Source organism: Cyprinus carpio, chromosome B5 (assembly GCF_018340385.1).
Source record: "Cyprinus carpio isolate SPL01 chromosome B5, ASM1834038v1, whole genome shotgun sequence".
Lineage (NCBI taxonomy): Eukaryota > Metazoa > Chordata > Actinopteri > Cypriniformes > Cyprinidae > Cyprinus > Cyprinus carpio.
In genome coordinates this window covers 2,841,731-2,858,539 of record NC_056601.1, presented here as the reverse complement: position 1 = coordinate 2,858,539, position 16,809 = coordinate 2,841,731, and the positions used below count along the sequence as shown (strand labels likewise).

The 16,809-nt window shown below is 38.1% G+C and overlaps 1 protein-coding gene across 1 annotated transcript in view; it reads right to left on the bottom strand.

Annotated features, from left to right (window-relative positions):
- Positions 1 to 16,809, bottom strand: part of LOC109092869 (acetyl-CoA carboxylase) — a 32,354-nt gene that overhangs the window by 3,451 nt on the left and 12,094 nt on the right. Inside the window, 37 exon segments of the mRNA XM_042723589.1 lie at positions 424 to 559; positions 688 to 784; positions 865 to 961; positions 1,078 to 1,198; positions 1,784 to 1,927; positions 2,098 to 2,208; positions 2,331 to 2,451; positions 2,541 to 2,638; positions 2,843 to 3,112; positions 3,354 to 3,476; positions 3,590 to 3,745; positions 5,159 to 5,362; positions 5,455 to 5,610; positions 6,537 to 6,752; positions 6,838 to 6,866; positions 6,869 to 6,878; positions 6,970 to 7,026; positions 7,103 to 7,210; positions 7,874 to 7,973; positions 8,066 to 8,209; positions 8,694 to 8,717; positions 10,273 to 10,391; positions 10,477 to 10,566; positions 10,645 to 10,758; positions 11,395 to 11,508; positions 11,678 to 11,802; positions 11,970 to 12,058; positions 12,190 to 12,290; positions 12,492 to 12,680; positions 12,768 to 12,914; positions 14,983 to 15,117; positions 15,224 to 15,374; positions 15,458 to 15,603; positions 15,695 to 15,776; positions 15,883 to 15,986; positions 16,114 to 16,264; positions 16,358 to 16,521. Coding sequence (XP_042579523.1) covers positions 424 to 559; positions 688 to 784; positions 865 to 961; positions 1,078 to 1,198; positions 1,784 to 1,927; positions 2,098 to 2,208; positions 2,331 to 2,451; positions 2,541 to 2,638; positions 2,843 to 3,112; positions 3,354 to 3,476; positions 3,590 to 3,745; positions 5,159 to 5,362; positions 5,455 to 5,610; positions 6,537 to 6,752; positions 6,838 to 6,866; positions 6,869 to 6,878; positions 6,970 to 7,026; positions 7,103 to 7,210; positions 7,874 to 7,973; positions 8,066 to 8,209; positions 8,694 to 8,717; positions 10,273 to 10,391; positions 10,477 to 10,566; positions 10,645 to 10,758; positions 11,395 to 11,508; positions 11,678 to 11,802; positions 11,970 to 12,058; positions 12,190 to 12,290; positions 12,492 to 12,680; positions 12,768 to 12,914; positions 14,983 to 15,117; positions 15,224 to 15,374; positions 15,458 to 15,603; positions 15,695 to 15,776; positions 15,883 to 15,986; positions 16,114 to 16,264; positions 16,358 to 16,521 — 4,543 coding nt within the window.

Sequence of the window (16,809 nt, the reverse complement as noted above, 5' to 3'; positions counted from 1 at the left end):
CTTAAAGAAGTTTACATGCACACCGTAAATACAGTTATAACAGCTTTCTATATGAATATATTTTAAAATGTAATTAATTTCTGTGATGGCAAAACTGAATTTTCAGTAGTCAGTACTCCAGTCTTCAGTGTCACATGATCCTTCAGAAATCATTCTAATATGCTGATTTGGTGCCTAAGAAACATTTCTTATTATTATCAATGATGAAAACAACCGTGCTGCTTAATATGTTTGTGAAAACCATGATAGCATTCTTTGATGAATAGAAATGCCAAAAGATCCTCATTTATTTGAAACAGACAACGAAACTGTCACTTTTGATCAGTTTAATGCATCCCTGGTGAATAAAATAAATAAATAAAATAAAAACATTTGAACAGGTACATTAAAATGCAAAGTCTTATATGAAAACCAGCTATATACCTTTCATGCCTCCAGAGAAGCCTCTCCAGTTCGCAAACACCATAAGTGGAAGTTTCTCCCTGTTGAAATCTTCAATAGCCTGAGCGGTTTTATACGCCGAATCTGGGTACCACACTTGACCAGCCTGCTGATAGATCTGAGGCAGAAAAGACACATTAAGTGCATGCTGATAAGAATAACTGGGACACGCTAACAGCAAACACAGAGAACACTTAAGGGAACCACGGTCAGGGCCTAAAACGGTCACAGTGGCAGGACTCTGACCTTGGCCTCTGAGTCTAAGTTGGCTGGATCTGCTGGAATGGTAACCTCAACTGTGCGGGTCTCGACGGCAATGACACCAAGAGGAATCCCACCAAGCCTGTAGGACATTCACAGTCTCACTCAGCTCAGAATATTCAGTTGAATCAAATGTTTGTCACTTAATGCTCTGTCTCTTACCTGGCTCTACCCACCACCACAGTCTGTGCCCAGGTAGCCATCACCTCCATAAATGTACCATGGTCAAAGAACCCACTCTGCCATGCTCCCTTCACAGCTATCAACACAGATTCAAAGAAAGGCTGAGCTTGCAGTATCATCCTGAGCTCCCATGCAGACAGCTCGGGAGTATGTCTTGTTCATAACAGATTGTGTGGATAATAGGATTCTTACTGGGATGGGGTCGTCCACACAGCAGCCAGCGAGGGTCATAGGGGGCTTTTGTGGGAACAAAATCAATCTCCCTCTCAACTGGATCAGTAGAAGGCATTATTGGGACAGGACTTTGATTGCTCTAAATTATAACAGCAAACACAAGTAGGGTTTGATGTTAATTTAATCAAACACAAAAACACCTTTGCCCTTTTGTCATTTGGACTAAACTACTAACTACTTAAAGTCGTGCTAAAGATTACATCTAAAGCCTGTCAAGATCATAACTGGACAATATATATATATTTTAAAGTTTTTTTCCTGATGCAAATATGTTAGAAATGATGCATCGGGATACAAATGGCAACTTGTATCCGATGCACACTTTTTTATGCTGCATCGCATCATTAACTTTCATGCCGATGCGAATCTGTGAATCTTACCATCCCTAATATATACAGTGTATAACTGATTTATTTACTGGCATAAAAATTCAACCTAGATTAAACCCATTCACCATCCAACTTTCATTACCGTAAATCTGAAGGAAAAAAAATAAATAAATATATATATATATATAAATTACATTACAAGCTGCATTTGCATATAATTCTAAATCATGATTTCTGTTTTTTATTATTATTATTTTGGGTATAAATATGAACTAGGCATGTTTTTTTGTTTGTTTGTTTTGAGATTCACCCTGCAGTATCTGTGAACAGACTACCTTTGGCATGTAGGATAGCCACTGCAGTATAGTTAGCACCCCTTCAAAGTCATCTGGCACAATGCTGTGTGTCACTCCATTGTTGTGCATGATCTGAACCCCTCCCAGCTGGTTATTGGAGGTGTAGACTTCACGACCCAGCACCTATAAAGAAATACAGAAGTCAAGAATTAAATCACTGAATTAAAGTGGTTTCATCTATTCTCAAGAATAAATGAGAAACAGCCCACATAAACATGACACTTTTTATTCATATTCATTATTTTTTTTCATGACACATTTTAAGGTGTGACTGCAGATGTCAAATTCCACACCTTGTTTAGTGCCCCAGCCCCAGTCAGGATGATATGGGAGTTTTCCACTTGAATTACTCTTTGTCCTAGACGTACCAGATACGCACCAATTCCTATAGCACGACATGTGACCTAGAGGAACACAGAATGATTACTAGATGACCAAAACATAGATAATATATTATATATTGGCATTTTGTTCCTGGCACACTGTAAATTGTTTGATGAGATTATGGGTAGATGTTAGATCTTACCATGCTTATGGTGATGACTTCCTTATAAGCCTGAGAAGTTTCTCCAGCTATGGTGCCAGAACCCCTCAGATTCTCCACTCCAAGACCCTCTTCCTTCCCTATGATGTCTGTGATGATGTACCTGAGACATTATTTGAACAGATATGAGCCGATGAGAGAGAGGTGTTTGGGTATAGTTCTTTCTGTGTATACTGAAGCCAGTAGGCTTACCTGGACTCGCCTCCCTCCTCTACATGGTGACAGTGGACAGAATTAGAGGAACTGATGCGAGTGTAGTCCTGAGGTGTCAGATATAGGTACTTAAAACCCTGCATGGGCAAAACAGAATAATAGACTTGAACAAAAGCTGGGAAAACAAAGCAAGCATGCATCAAATATGATTTATAAAATGAAAAAACCCAAGAGTCAGTGGTGGTTGGATTTTATAAAGATGCAAAAACATTAGTGATATTAACATGAAACACCCCAGCCAAGCAACGGTAAATTTGACCGCACATTAAGCATTCAGTCACCTTATAAGGGTCATCTGGGTCAATCCAAGCCACTTGAAACATGTGGCGGATCTCCTCCGCCAGGCCGATTCGAGCTCCACTATTGGCTGCGATGTAGATACGTGGAATCCCCTCTGCTCTGGCCAGCTCAGATGCCCGTAAAAAAAGCTCATCCTCCTGGGGCCCGAATGAGCCAATCATATGGGTAATATCATTACAGATCACAATGATATCTCGGCCCTCTGGGTACTCTGGAGTCTTCATTTTCATGCGGAAAGCCACCATGCCAATCTGGAAAGGGAGGACAAACAAGTGACTTGCACAGAGCTCATCCATTTACTTCATTGTTGCGGAAAAGTTATTTACATTTATCATCTTTTCTTTACAAGGTAAATTATTAAAATGTAAACAAGTTCCATAATTCTGATTGATGAAAAAGCATTCTCCTACGATCCACAGAGAATTATTCCTGTGCAAGAGAAAATCCTAAAAAGAATAGGGTTTCGGATAGAATAGGAATTCATTGATGCACCTCATTGTCTCCTGGTAGTCTGTTCATCTGCACAAGTCTTCCCTGAGAATCCAGGACCAGTTCATTACACATCAACACGTCTTTAGGGTAGCTGTCTCCTGGTCCCCAAAGCTTAAACAAAGCCTGGCAACAGAACGCAAAGATAATGGGCTAATGTCAATCCAACAATACATTCCAGAAACAAGACTGCCACAATCACAGTGAGAACAAGTTCACTGTTCACTGAATCACCTCACCTGTCTGAACATCTCAGGGAAGTCATAGACGTACGTGGTGCCAAGGGTCTGAGCCTGGAAGCGTTTGGCCTGCAGTAGATCTTTTGTGACATACGGTGTGTTGATTAGCATGCCGTGCAGTGGACCTTGCTTGTCTCCAAATGACTGGAACATTATCTGCAGATGTAAGTAAGCATTTTAAAAAAATCGAGAAAAGATTCGAGAAAAATGGAGAAGCCATGGGGTCTTCAGATACTGTTGTGGACATAGGTGGCCGTGGAGTTAAAGGGATACTCCACCCCAAAATGAAAATTTAGTCATTAATCACTTAACCCCATGTCATTCCAAACCCGTAAAAGCTTTGTTCGTCTTCAGAACACAGTTTAAGATATTTTGGATGAAAACCTAGAGGCCTGTGACATAGACTGCCAAATAAATAACAGTGTCAAGGTCCATAAAAGGTATGAAAGTCCTTGACAAAGGAATTATGAAATAAAGAAATAAAGTTATTTTTGTTTTCTTCGCTTACAAAAAGTGTTCCCGTCGCTTCATATAACCCAGATTGCACGTCTGATGGCAGATGGAGTATTCTGACGACGATTTTCATACCTTTTATGGACCTTGACACTGTTATTTGCTTGGCAGTCTATGGGACAGTCACAGGCCTCCCGGTTTTCATCAAAAATATCTTAAATTGTGTTCTGAAAAGGAACGAAGCTTTTACGGGTTTGGAACGACATGGGGTTAAGTGATTAATGACAAAATTTTCATTTTGGGGTGGAGTATCCCTTTAAGTAGTTTGTTGCACTGTTACAACAGCAATATGCAAAGCAAAAACTTATGAGGTAATCTATTCCAATAAAATATGTAGTATTTGATTTCTAGCCTGCCTAGAATTGTTTGACATCAAAGTCTCACTCAGTGGAGTTTTATTGGTTTACAGTAATGTAAGTACAGCTTTCATCTGCTTAAATGGGGGAAAGACTGAAACCGTTAAGATCATGTTCAAACAGGAAAAAAAGCATGACAATAACAGTATCAAAAATTGTGTTTTTTCCTATTTTTAGATGGCCAAGCTAATGTGTGTGGCACTGAAGTCAGTAGTGAATCAGGTTCAGTTGGCAAGAGGAAATGCAAATGCACTTTAGAGCACAGACAAATAGAGATGAAAGCACATATTCAACACTGAATTTAGCTATTGTTTGTGCAAGCTACACTCAAACTACACTCATGAACTCATTTAGCAGTCTTGCACCCTATAAAAAGAAAAGTTTTGGTGTTGGTAAGAAGAAAACAGTCAGATGAAGAAATGTTACTGAGTATAAAAGCATATTGATAAACAGATCTATGAAGCAGCTGCTGTTGAGTCTGAGCTGATGTACCACTGAACTTTCGACCTTTGAATGTTCTGCACTTTAGCAGTGACTCTCAAAAAACAACTGGGTCAGATATCAGTCTATGCACCTTTGAAATCTATAACTGAGAGAAGAAAAAGGAATTCCTTCACACATTTATTCCTCCTTGACTACTCTGTGTTATGCCAATGTGTCATGTGATATATAATCATAATCCTGTGAATGTAGATTGTACCTGTCCAGTGGAGGGGTCAGTGACCTCCTTGTATAGGCTGATGTCTAAATAGTAGCCGGACTCATTAGTGAGGAAGAGGCGGATGGGAATGACATCTCCATTGGTGGTGAGGCGGATGTTGATCTTCAGCTCAGCCTGGAGAACACGCAACTTCCACAAACGACTACCGTACCGCATCACCATTGAGCGGACGGACTCCTCTATCTGTAGGAAAGAAGACCAAGCAATACAGCTCAGGAACACTGGCAGTAGCGATGATTAAATACGTTTAAGAGTTTCATGTTTTTGAATCTAACCTTTGAGGGGTCCATAATAACAGTGGGTACAAAATTGAGAAAGATGTGATTGCAGTCGGTACGAGCAGATATGTTACTGAAGGCCACTTCAAGCTCATCCATCGCTTCCAGCAACAGCCTCTCTCCCTCATTCTGCAGGTACTCAAACGAGGCCTCCTATAGAAAGAGTGAAAAAATAAAATCAGAAACGCATTTTTAAATATAGGACATATATAAAAATACCCTACAAATACCCATCAACAACCTACGTCACATTTTTGGATTTTTTTTAAAAAAAATTTATGAAATAAGAACTTTAGATTTCTGGTTTCACATTTAAGATTAATGCATTAGTATTACAATTTTAACTATCTATTGTCAATGACTTTTAATTGCCAAGTCTGAAACAAGTGTAAGTTAAAAGCAACTTGGGGCGTAATGTACATCAATATATAAACTAGCATTAAAAGCTTTGGGGTCAGTAAGTTTTTTATTTTGTTTGGTTTTTTAAAATAAAAATTAATACTTTTATTCCACATGAATGCATTTAATTTATTAAAGGTGACAATAAAGACTTTTAAATTGTTGCAAAAAATCTATTTCATATAAATGCACATTTTACAACAAAGAAATATGCATCACAGTTTTCACAAAAATCTTACAATACACTAATATTAATAAATCTTTCTTCTAGCACCAAATCAGCATATCAGAATGATTTCTTGTGGACTGTGTGACACTCAAGGCTGCAGTAATGGCTGATGAATCTTCTTTCAAAAGTTTTTTCAAAAAATCTTACAATTCTAACCCCATAGTTTAAATGCTAGTGTACTATAAACAAAACTAATTTATGTGTACAGATATGTTAAAAAAAAAAATTATATTCAGTATAGTAAAATATTTTAGGATTTATGCCAAGGATTATTCATGCATGCATTTATGATGGTGTCCAGTTAGACTAATGTAATCACATGAGCTCTAACCCAAATATTCACACCGACAAAATAAAAGACTGTGAAAATAAAATCATGGTTTTAAATATATCGTAGCTTCATTTTTATTAAATATAATATTTCATACTGTCTAGTAGTAATATTGGTTACCTTGGTGATGAGGTCAGAGTGGCGAATGATAGCTCTGATAAAGAAACGATAATCTGTGACCTCTGCACCCTCTTCCACACGAGCAGCACCCAGGTACAGCTGCATCCTGTGATGGGCACAGGGAACGGCCGTCAGATCAAAGTTACGCATACGATTCAGCTCAAGCTGGAAGGCCAGAGCAGGCTCCAGGTTACGGTAGATTCTGTCTTCATGGAACTAAAGAGAAATAGAAGGACAATGTTCAGATGTTACTCTACAATGTACATTTTTAAATGACCGAATCAACAGATTCATCACTTACTTCATCTCTGGCCCTGAACGTGAAGTATTCGGGAACTCCCGCTGAGGGGGAAGATTTATCACTTTAGCATTTTTCATTTGAATCTTTTTTGATTGACAACATATATGGTCATTTGTGTATCTGAGCATTCACCTTTTGTGCAACTAAAAATGTGATTCTTCTGATTCCATACTCATAGAGCAGAGTTTTCTGAAATGAGGCACAAAGAGAGTTAAGTCCTGGAGCAGCACATACAGCTAAAAGAACAAGATTTTAACATACTTACTTTAGAATTAGCAAAGGCAGTGAAATCTATGACTAAAGCATCATCATCTTCAGTGTCTGCTTGTTTGATTGACACATTGATGATGTGGATGGGATTTTCCTTCATGTTCTGAAACAGAGACAGACCATATGTACAGTGATATCAACCATTAACTGAATATTGTGTTTCATAGAAAAATTAAAGTTTGGTATGACATGAGGCTGAGTAAATGATGACATTTTTTTTTTATTTTTGGGTGAAATATTAATGTTTGTTTCTAGAGATGTAATGATGCAGCCCTAGACTTTTTACAATCAATACAAATACGTGACAATTCAAGTTGGTTGAGACGTTAAACGAATCGCAATAAAATTGAGCTTATATGAATGCATCTTTGAGGGGATTTAGTAAAGTTTAGATGGTATTTTCTTTCATCTTGCCTCTGTATAAGGCATATTAAAGTGCTGCTTTCTTTACAATGGCAACCAAATGCTTTATTGCCACTGTTTCATAAGTGCCACCTGCTGGCAGAAAGTGAATTTGCATTTTCATTCAGCCCATCTGCTGTTTTTGTTTTTTGTGCAGATATGTTCTATGTAGTATAGTTTCACAAAACTAAAATCAGACCATTATGTTTTTGCTTAAAATTTTGAAATTAAATAATCTAACTGCTCATGTTGCATGTATGCAATATCTTTGTTTGGATTGTGATTAAAATGCAGTAATTTTCTCTAATTTTAAATGGAAAGAGCACTGGCAAAGTCCCTATTTGTTTCTTCCCCTAACTCTGACCTTACAGCTCTCCCCATCACAGAAGGTGGAACAGCCATCAGAGAACAGAGAACTCTCACAAAGCGGATCCGCAAAGCGGCCGATCACTTCATCAAAACACCTACAATACAATCACAGATCAGATCACATCTTCCATTATATTAACCATTTAATCAAAATCTCAATTTATATGAAAAAAAGAAGTGAAGGCACCTTTTGAAGTGTTCAAAACTATGGAAGGCGACCATGGCTCCCATCCTCTGACAGGGGGGCGACAGCGCCCCCTCAAGGAAGAGCTCACTGCCCTGACGACGCATTGTTTGAAACTCTCCCGTATCGTTCACAGGAACAGACATTCTGAGATGGGAGAGGATGTATATGTATGTATACAAAGGATGTGCATGTGTGTGTGAGAGTGCAAAATGGCAAAAGTAAGTAATTATGGGTACCAATTATGGACAAAAAATGCTAAACTCATGGCACTGCTTGTGCTGAATGGAAAAAGCACAAGTTTAAATGCAAAATACTCAGTGATCTTCCTAAAGGTCTCAGCTTTGGATTATGTGGCTCTTCTAATTAAACAATGGATTGGTAAATGCATTCCACATTTTAATACTGTGTTGACTGAAAGCACATTTAAGGCCAATTTAGGATTGTAGAATTACCCAATAAATTGACAAAATTATCCGAGCCATTAAATCCAAAATAAAACAAGGAATACCCTTTAGGCTAAATTCCTTCAAGTCATTAAACAGTTGCATCCAGCATGCATTGCTGCAGACATACTACGTGGTTCTGTACACACAAGGCTGACTGGTTGCAGGGAGGAGCTGTACTCTACCTGTTCAAAGTAGGACTGCTCCCTCTGAAATGAGAGCAGGTGAGTTGTTAGCATTGGATCGTCATCCTCTAACTTCCGATCTCTTTCTATCATGATTATGTTAAAAACAATCTTAGTAGAAATAGTTGTCTATAAAAAATCGAAATAGATTTTAATCATTATTTATCATTAGGTTGAAAATAAGCAAGCAAATGTAACTGTAAGGGAATCACTTTCTGCATTTTATGAGAAAACATCCAAAGCTACAATCCTTATACTATTCATATACAGAACAACCCAGTTAAAGGAATAGTTTTATTTTGTCATCATTTACTCTCACCCTCATGTCGTTCCCAACCTGTATACATTTCTTTCTTATGCTGAACACAAAACAAGATATTTTGAAGAATCAAACAGTTGTATTGACTTCCATAATAAGAAAAGAATCTATGCAAGCCAATGGGGACCATCAACTCTTTGCTTACAAGCATTCTTCAAAATATCTTCTTTTATGTTTAACATAAGAAAGAAACTCATATAGGTTTGGAACAACATGAAGGTGAGTAAATGATGACAAAGGGTTCATTTTTGGGTGAACTTTCCCTATAACATGATTCAGTGTGATTGACCAATCTGCTTTGACTTAAAGAAAATTATTTCTTTGACTTCTGAAGAAATGTAAACATTTCTATAAAGATTTTGTTTTGATGCTTTAATATTTAAAATCAACATGAAAAGGTGTTCACAACCCATTTTACTTCCATAATGTGATTTCTGATTACTATAATTTTGATGAAAGATGACAAAACAAAAAGACAAAATTTTTGATGAATCATTCACGTATGAAGCCAGGAATGTGTAGCAAAGTAAACAGGGTCAATTTTGATTTCATGTCGACTTATATATACAGTACAAAGAAAGCAAATGATTCAGTGTCTATTTTAAAGCATTAAAACCTATGATTATGTGTAAAACTAAGTGCAATCTAATCACTTATGTACCTTTTTCTTTCTTACTCAAAACAAGTTGATCAATCACCCCAGCGTGATGGTGTGAAATCCATTTGCCCCTGTGCTGTGCTCAATACCATCTCCCAGTATAGCTTAGTAAAAGGAAACCCAAACCAGGCTTTACACCAAAGTGGGAAGTTAGGAGGGTAAGAAAGAATCTGTTTTTGTGCACTCTGTTATATATTACTTCATTAAATAGATGCTAAAAAATATAGAGCGTATTACGTGGGTTTGGGCACGGACTGGCTCAATGAGGAGTAAGGATCTCTTTCAGAGGAGAGATACACAGAAAACAATGTCAAAATAGGAGAATAAATGTTACAGGGGATCATACAGAAACATTCAGACTAGAAAACTTGTACTATACATCCAGGTTAAATTTTATTGTTATTCTATTACATGAACAGTGTGGCCTGTTAAGCACCACAGCTCAGTTCATTAACTACCATTCATAAAGATCATAGCAAAAAGCTATATTCTATAAACAAAAATAAATGAATATTTTGAAGTCATGGGAGTACACCGGAGATTTCAGTATCTGGATCGTATTTGTCAGTATATAAAGAATCCACATGTGGTTGCTGCTGTACCTGTTAGGGTGGGATGATGGTAACATGAACTGGAAATCCACTGCACATGTTCCATCCTGCAGCTGATGATGCTGAAGGCTGTTTAGCTCATACGCTATATATCCCCTCCGTACGTATACCTAAGGAATTCCCACACAAATACACTGGAAAGGCCTGACTGCATACCACTAACATTTGGGAAGAAAAGCTCAAGCTTTAACTGACCTCTAAGGCAGCCATGCAAACCACCCGGTTGTTGTGGTAGAAGAAACTGGGCAAGACGTCGAAGATGGAGGTTTCAGACAGGATGAGTTTCTGCAAATGCAGGATTTAGATAACCAAATATATAAAAGTGTTAAAGCGGTAAAGACAAAAGAATCGCTGATGCTTTACCTTGAGGTTCTCAGGACAGAACTGATGCCCATACATATCAATAGCTGATAAAAAGATGGATTCCACCTGGTTATGTCTGAGTTCATATGAGGGCAGATGAGAGGCAATCAACACCTGAAGAAACATAGAGAGTAGTTATTGAACAAATATTTATAACATGCATAACATATTTTTTTGTTACTGATTAGTGCATAATGTGTTGTGTATACTGTACCCTGCCATTTTTTTTAAATGCATTTTTTCTAAATAATAAGCATTATAAATACGTATGCTATTTTGTTGTCACATGAATATACAATATTCAATGTTTTATTTAGAGTGTGATGTTCTGTTTTCACAAAATTTAGCTTTTTTGGGTAAAATGTAACTTTTGCCTGTCCAATCATATAGTCAAAAAGAGATGCGATGCTATAATGGAAAGGAAAGGGATACAGTATTATTTTAGAAAAAAAATGTTATAGGTCATCCTTTGTGCATACTTTACACATTATACACTATCAGTGTTCCAGTAAGATTTTTTTTTTTTTTTTTTTGAAAGAAGGCTCACCGAGGCTGCATACAGTAAACATACAGTAAAACTGGGAATATTGTGAAGTATTACAATTTAAGATAGCAGTTCACTATTTTCAGTGTCACATTATCAAAGTTGAAAACACTTTACTGATAAAATAGTACAGTACAGTATGCTATTTTGAATACACATTAACACGTGTGCTGGAGTTCAAAGATCACAACCCTTGAGGTTCATACCTGTCTGGCCCGAAGCGCTACTTTAGAGTTTTCCACTTTACTGAGTTGTGTGAGCTCATTTAAAATGGCCATGAGCTCATCAGCAAGAGTCGGGTCCCGGCCACAGAGCTGGTCCTGAAAGAAATGTTGCATTATAATTTAAATGAGCACAAGATGCATCAATGAAGTCAAACTACATGTTACTCCTACTTAAACATTCTGTTGCTATTTTCATAATAACTGAGTGGAATCAACATACAATTAAATTAATAAGCACTGTTAAGTATTTCAGAAAGGATCTTACTATGAGCATGGTGACTAGGACGTTCTTCTTAGAGACCTGAGCATGGGAGAAGATGCACTCCAGTACTGGAGTCATGTCTGGCTTGTACTGCTCTCTTAGGTTGATGACACATTTATCATAATGAGCTGTCATAAGAATGAGAAAATTATACTGTTAAAACAAACCATTTTCAGGTTTATGTCCTTTATCTAACTTTTTCCAGATATATTTAAAAAAAAAGGTAAAACTTCTGAAATCATCTTCTGTTTTCTCTTCTGTGACAGTAGTATCAAGATTACACCGGGACATATACCCTGCTGAAACTGCATCTCCACCTGAAGGTACCGTCTCAGAAGATCCAGCACAACTGATTTCATATACCCCCTGATGCCACTTCGGTACCTAAAATGATTAAAAACAGGTGTATAGTGGCATTTCCTAGTTAACAGAGAAGTCTTTGGGTATCTTACGATAACAGCTAAGATAGAATCTATTATGTTATCAGCTTGAGCGAGTCATCAGGCAATTCTCACCTTTGCACCAGTTGCACAATGCTTTGAGTGTTCATGAAGAAAACCTCTCGGTCAGCTTTCCTCTGAAGTGTAGCAGCATGGCTGTCAAGTATGTTTGCTATCTGGAAGTGTTGATTAAAAACTGATTACAACTGTTTATGCCCCGAGAACTTATATTATACACAGTATCTTTGCAAAGAGAATCTGTCAAGTAATATAAAATGGTATCAACTAAATGTGCTTATTTCAAGTTACACTTGACTCTGTCTAGAGATATGAGCACAATCTATGTTCCAGATAAGTATATTAATTTCATCACTCACCCTTTGGCTGGGGAACTGACAGAGCACAGAGGTAATGTTACTGGCGTACTGTGCCATGACCTTTCGAATTGCCTTCTCCACGGTAACTGGTATACGCCCTGCCACGCTGGTCATGATCTCCTGTAGTTCAAGAAGAGGTAGAGATGGATCCCGAAGAGTCTTCATCAGCGTGTCGATCCACTTCTTCAGCTGCAACGGCATATCGATAGTTAGCAGACCAAACTGAACACTGATTTCATGCTACTTTGAGTCTGATCAGTGGATTAGTGTTCTGACTTTTTGACTGAAGTATGGCTCCGGTAGACAGTATCCATCCATAATTTTCACTAGGTTCTCCAGAACACTGTGGAACACTTGGTGAAGCCTCTCCCCTGCAGCAGGTAAAGGCTCCTGGGATGGTAATGGCTCTGTATTCGGCTTTACCTGATGAAGTAGTCTGAGAATTAAAATTTCTCAACACAGATGGCAGTACGACTATAAATGACACTGGTAAAAAGCAAAAACTGTGGCCCCAAAAATTATTTGGACACTAAAACATTACATTCTTAACATTACACACTAAACATTACATTCAAGAATGCATTAGATATCAAACCAAATTATGCTACTGTACATCTTTTCCCAGGACTGACTTCAATTTTCTTTTTTACTTTTAACAAGCTGATTTCAAGGTGATTTTTATCAAGTCAGTTCCTCACAGGAATAGTTCATCACATTAATTATGAACATGATGCACTAACATCTGACAACCAGTAGGAATCAAAATACTCTTCACTGAGAACAGTTTATCATATATATTATATTGCTTGAAAAGTGTGCTTGGGCACACTTTTTCTTTGCAATAATTGTCACTTCGCAATAATTTCTTATATACAGCAATAACATTCATACAGTTCATTTTTAAAGGTGCTGTATGTAAGATTTTGACTCTACTGAAGCATAAAAATACCATAATATGTTTGCAGATATTTAAAAAACATGCTAAGTAACACTTGTTTATCTGAAAAACAATGCTACAGTCAGTTATTCTCCTTTGAAAATGTGTGTTCCGAGCCGTAATGTCGATCTTTGTTTTGGTTTGTGAAACCCTCCCACTGCCAGTTTACCCAATTGTATTGCGGTATTTCGGGTTGCCAGTTGACGGAAAACACAGTGTATTTCATTTCATTCATCATCAAGTCCGCTCGTTCCTTTTTGTGTCGTCAATCTGGCAACATGCATCTATGTCAAGTCTGAGTAGGAGGGGCCGGATAAAAAAAACCCTCTCCAATATTTTGAATAATGGACTATATTGAATTTGGACTGAATTTGCAATGCCTAGTTCAACCACTCAGCTCCTTTAAGGGTAGTCAAACTGTCCCATAGGGCTGTGCAAAAAATCGAATACGATTTTAATGCGCATCTCTTCAGTAACGACGCTCCTGTAATTAGTAGTATATCTCCAGCACGTGCGTTCAGATCAGGGTTGCCAGGTTTTCACAACAAATCCTGCCCAGTTGCTTCTCAAAACTAGTCCAAAACTAACACAATCGCGTTTCCAGGAGGTTCCCCGATAAAAATTGCATCCCGGGGTTAAAATATAAGTTTTTTGTCAGGGTTGCCCTGGTAATATTCACATTTTAGGAGCTAAATATCACATTATTGGTATTGGGGTCGCTTCAACCCGCGAACATGAAAAACAACCGCAGACTTGGCAACACTGGTTGGCATTTACTACACAGAGCCGTAATTCACTGACAATCTACACAAAATCGATTTTAAAATCGCAGGCGATTCTTTCTCGATTTTGAAAGCGATTTTGTGTAGCTTGTCGGTGGACTACGGCTCTGTGTAGTAAAATGCCGCTCCACCTGAACCAGTGTTACCAAGTCTGTGGCTGTTTTTCATGTCCGCGGGTTTGAAGCGACCCCAATACCAATAACGTGATATTTAGCCCCTAAAATGTGAATATTACCAGGGCAACCCTGACAAAAACTTATATTTTAACCCCGGGATGCAATTTTTATCGGGGAACCTCCTGGAAAAGCGATTGTGCTAGTTTTGGACTAGTTTTAAAAAGCAACTGGGCAGGATTTGTTGTGAAAACCTGGCAACCCTGATCTTAACGCACGTGCTGGAGATATACTACTAATTACAGGAGCGTCTTTACTGAAGAGATGCGCATGAAAATCGTATTCGATTTTTTGCACAGCCCTACTGTCCCAATACATCTTTGGGCCAACCAGCTAAATGGGACTATGACATTTTCAACATTTATCACTCTTAACACTAGCACTCTCTGTTCTATTTCTATCCCATCTACTTGTTTTCTTTTTATTTATTATAAAAAAAAGTGCACAGCACTTACATATTTTTGTTCTTTTCTTGGTTTGATTGCTTCTATTGTTTTGGATAAAAGCATCTGCTAAATGATTAAATGTAAACAGTACTAAACAGTAAGTGGATTTGATCATGTGCTTAATCTTGTGAGGAGAAATTATAGACGAATCACCGCATGAATACAGCTGGGGTCATCCAGGTCCATTCGGGCCACTACACACCCAGGCTCTAATACTGTTCCTGGTCTTTTTAAAAAGTGAATGCAACCTGAATGCTGGACATGCAGGGGCATCACCATCTTCATGACCTGTAAAAAGATGGCAAAAGTAAACAACCACTCTAATAAGCAACTGAAAAAGTGCATTCTGTAAAGAGAAATTTCTACCCAGAAATGTAAAATGCTTCATCTTTACCTCAATTTCAGCATAAGGCTGGGTGGCCAGAACATGAGAACCATCAGCAACTACATATTGCAACAGCTTGCCAGCAGAGGGTGACCTGAGCACCGTAGGGTCTCGCTCTTTCTCAAACACACACGTTTTGTTGCCCACTGTGATGCGGTAGCTACACATCATATGACAAAAGACCAAATAAACATCAGCTGGTACATATGAAAGTACACAGCACAAAACCTCCTCTTCTCTAACCTGTCAATCTCCTCTTTCATGTAGGTTGTGTAGCTGCTGCCACCATAGGAAAGTAGTAGACCGCCATCACTGAGTCTATGGACATCAACTTCAATATCGGAATCATTCATTATGATAACATACGTGGTGGGTGACTGGCGAGCAACCTGTCCCACAGACACAAACACACACATTCACGTTTGTTAGTCATGAATCAAAAGATGATCGAAGGGATTCTAGTGTTTTATTATATGTTACCTGTAGGCAGTATTTGACTCCATCATAGATTAGATCAACATTGACTGTGTTGACGAGACTAGCAGCAGGCAACACCTGACCCCTGAAACATCCAGAAGTACATTCAAACACAGAATGCTGAAACATTACAGTTGTTTCTTTGGGTTTTCAATGCCTGAGATGCTGGAGTGCCCTCGTAGTGGAAATACCTCTCCAGTGAATGCAGGAAGTCAGACATGCTCTCTCTAAAACTTGCATCAGCCACTTGTAGAGCACCGCATACCACACCTAACATGGTGTCTGGCCTCTCCACCTAAAAGAAACATACAGTAAAACAAATGTCACTTTACTTTAAATGGCTTCAAAGCTTATTTTGCATGAGAGGAAAATAGAACAGAGTCTTGATTTGGGACAGTTCTCTTCCCAGGTTTGGGTCTTACCTGCACTTTCTCTGCAATAAGGTGATCTAGCCAGCCAGTATCAATGTCATTGTTCCTAAAACTCTCCGTCTCTAGTAGCTTGATGAGATACTCCACTGTGGTCCTAAAATCTCCTCTGATTGACAGCTCCTTCATGGCTACCACCATGTTTCTGCAGGCCATAGGAACAAAGACAAAGCCATTGGTGCCTTTAAAGCATTAAAGACTTCATTCAAGTATCTACTGCTAGTCTCCAGGAACTCACGAGATTGCCTCTTCTCGGTTCTCACCCCAGGAGAAACAATGTCCAAACTGAGAGTCTGCAAACTCGTGTAGGCCTCCGGTCGCTCCTACACTGAAGTAACCCCACACATTTTTACTGCTGCGGAAGTTGAGCTCCTGAACTGTGCCTGAGCTTGGTTTAAAGCCCTTGTGAGGACAAAAATGTTAAATAAATGAATCAGGCAATAAACTGCTAAGTAGCCTTCAAAGACTAGTGCATTAATACTAAGCTTTTAAAAATACTTAACAGATACTGTAATTAACCAGGAGTAACTAAAATGATACTAGTGAATTAATTCAGACATGCAATCTATTTACATTATTAGACAACTTTGGAAGATACATGCATACAAATAAGACCGAGCATACAAAAAACGAACAATTTTGCAAGTCCCTGAAGCTCACCATGGATGCATTTATTTGGTCAAAAATAGC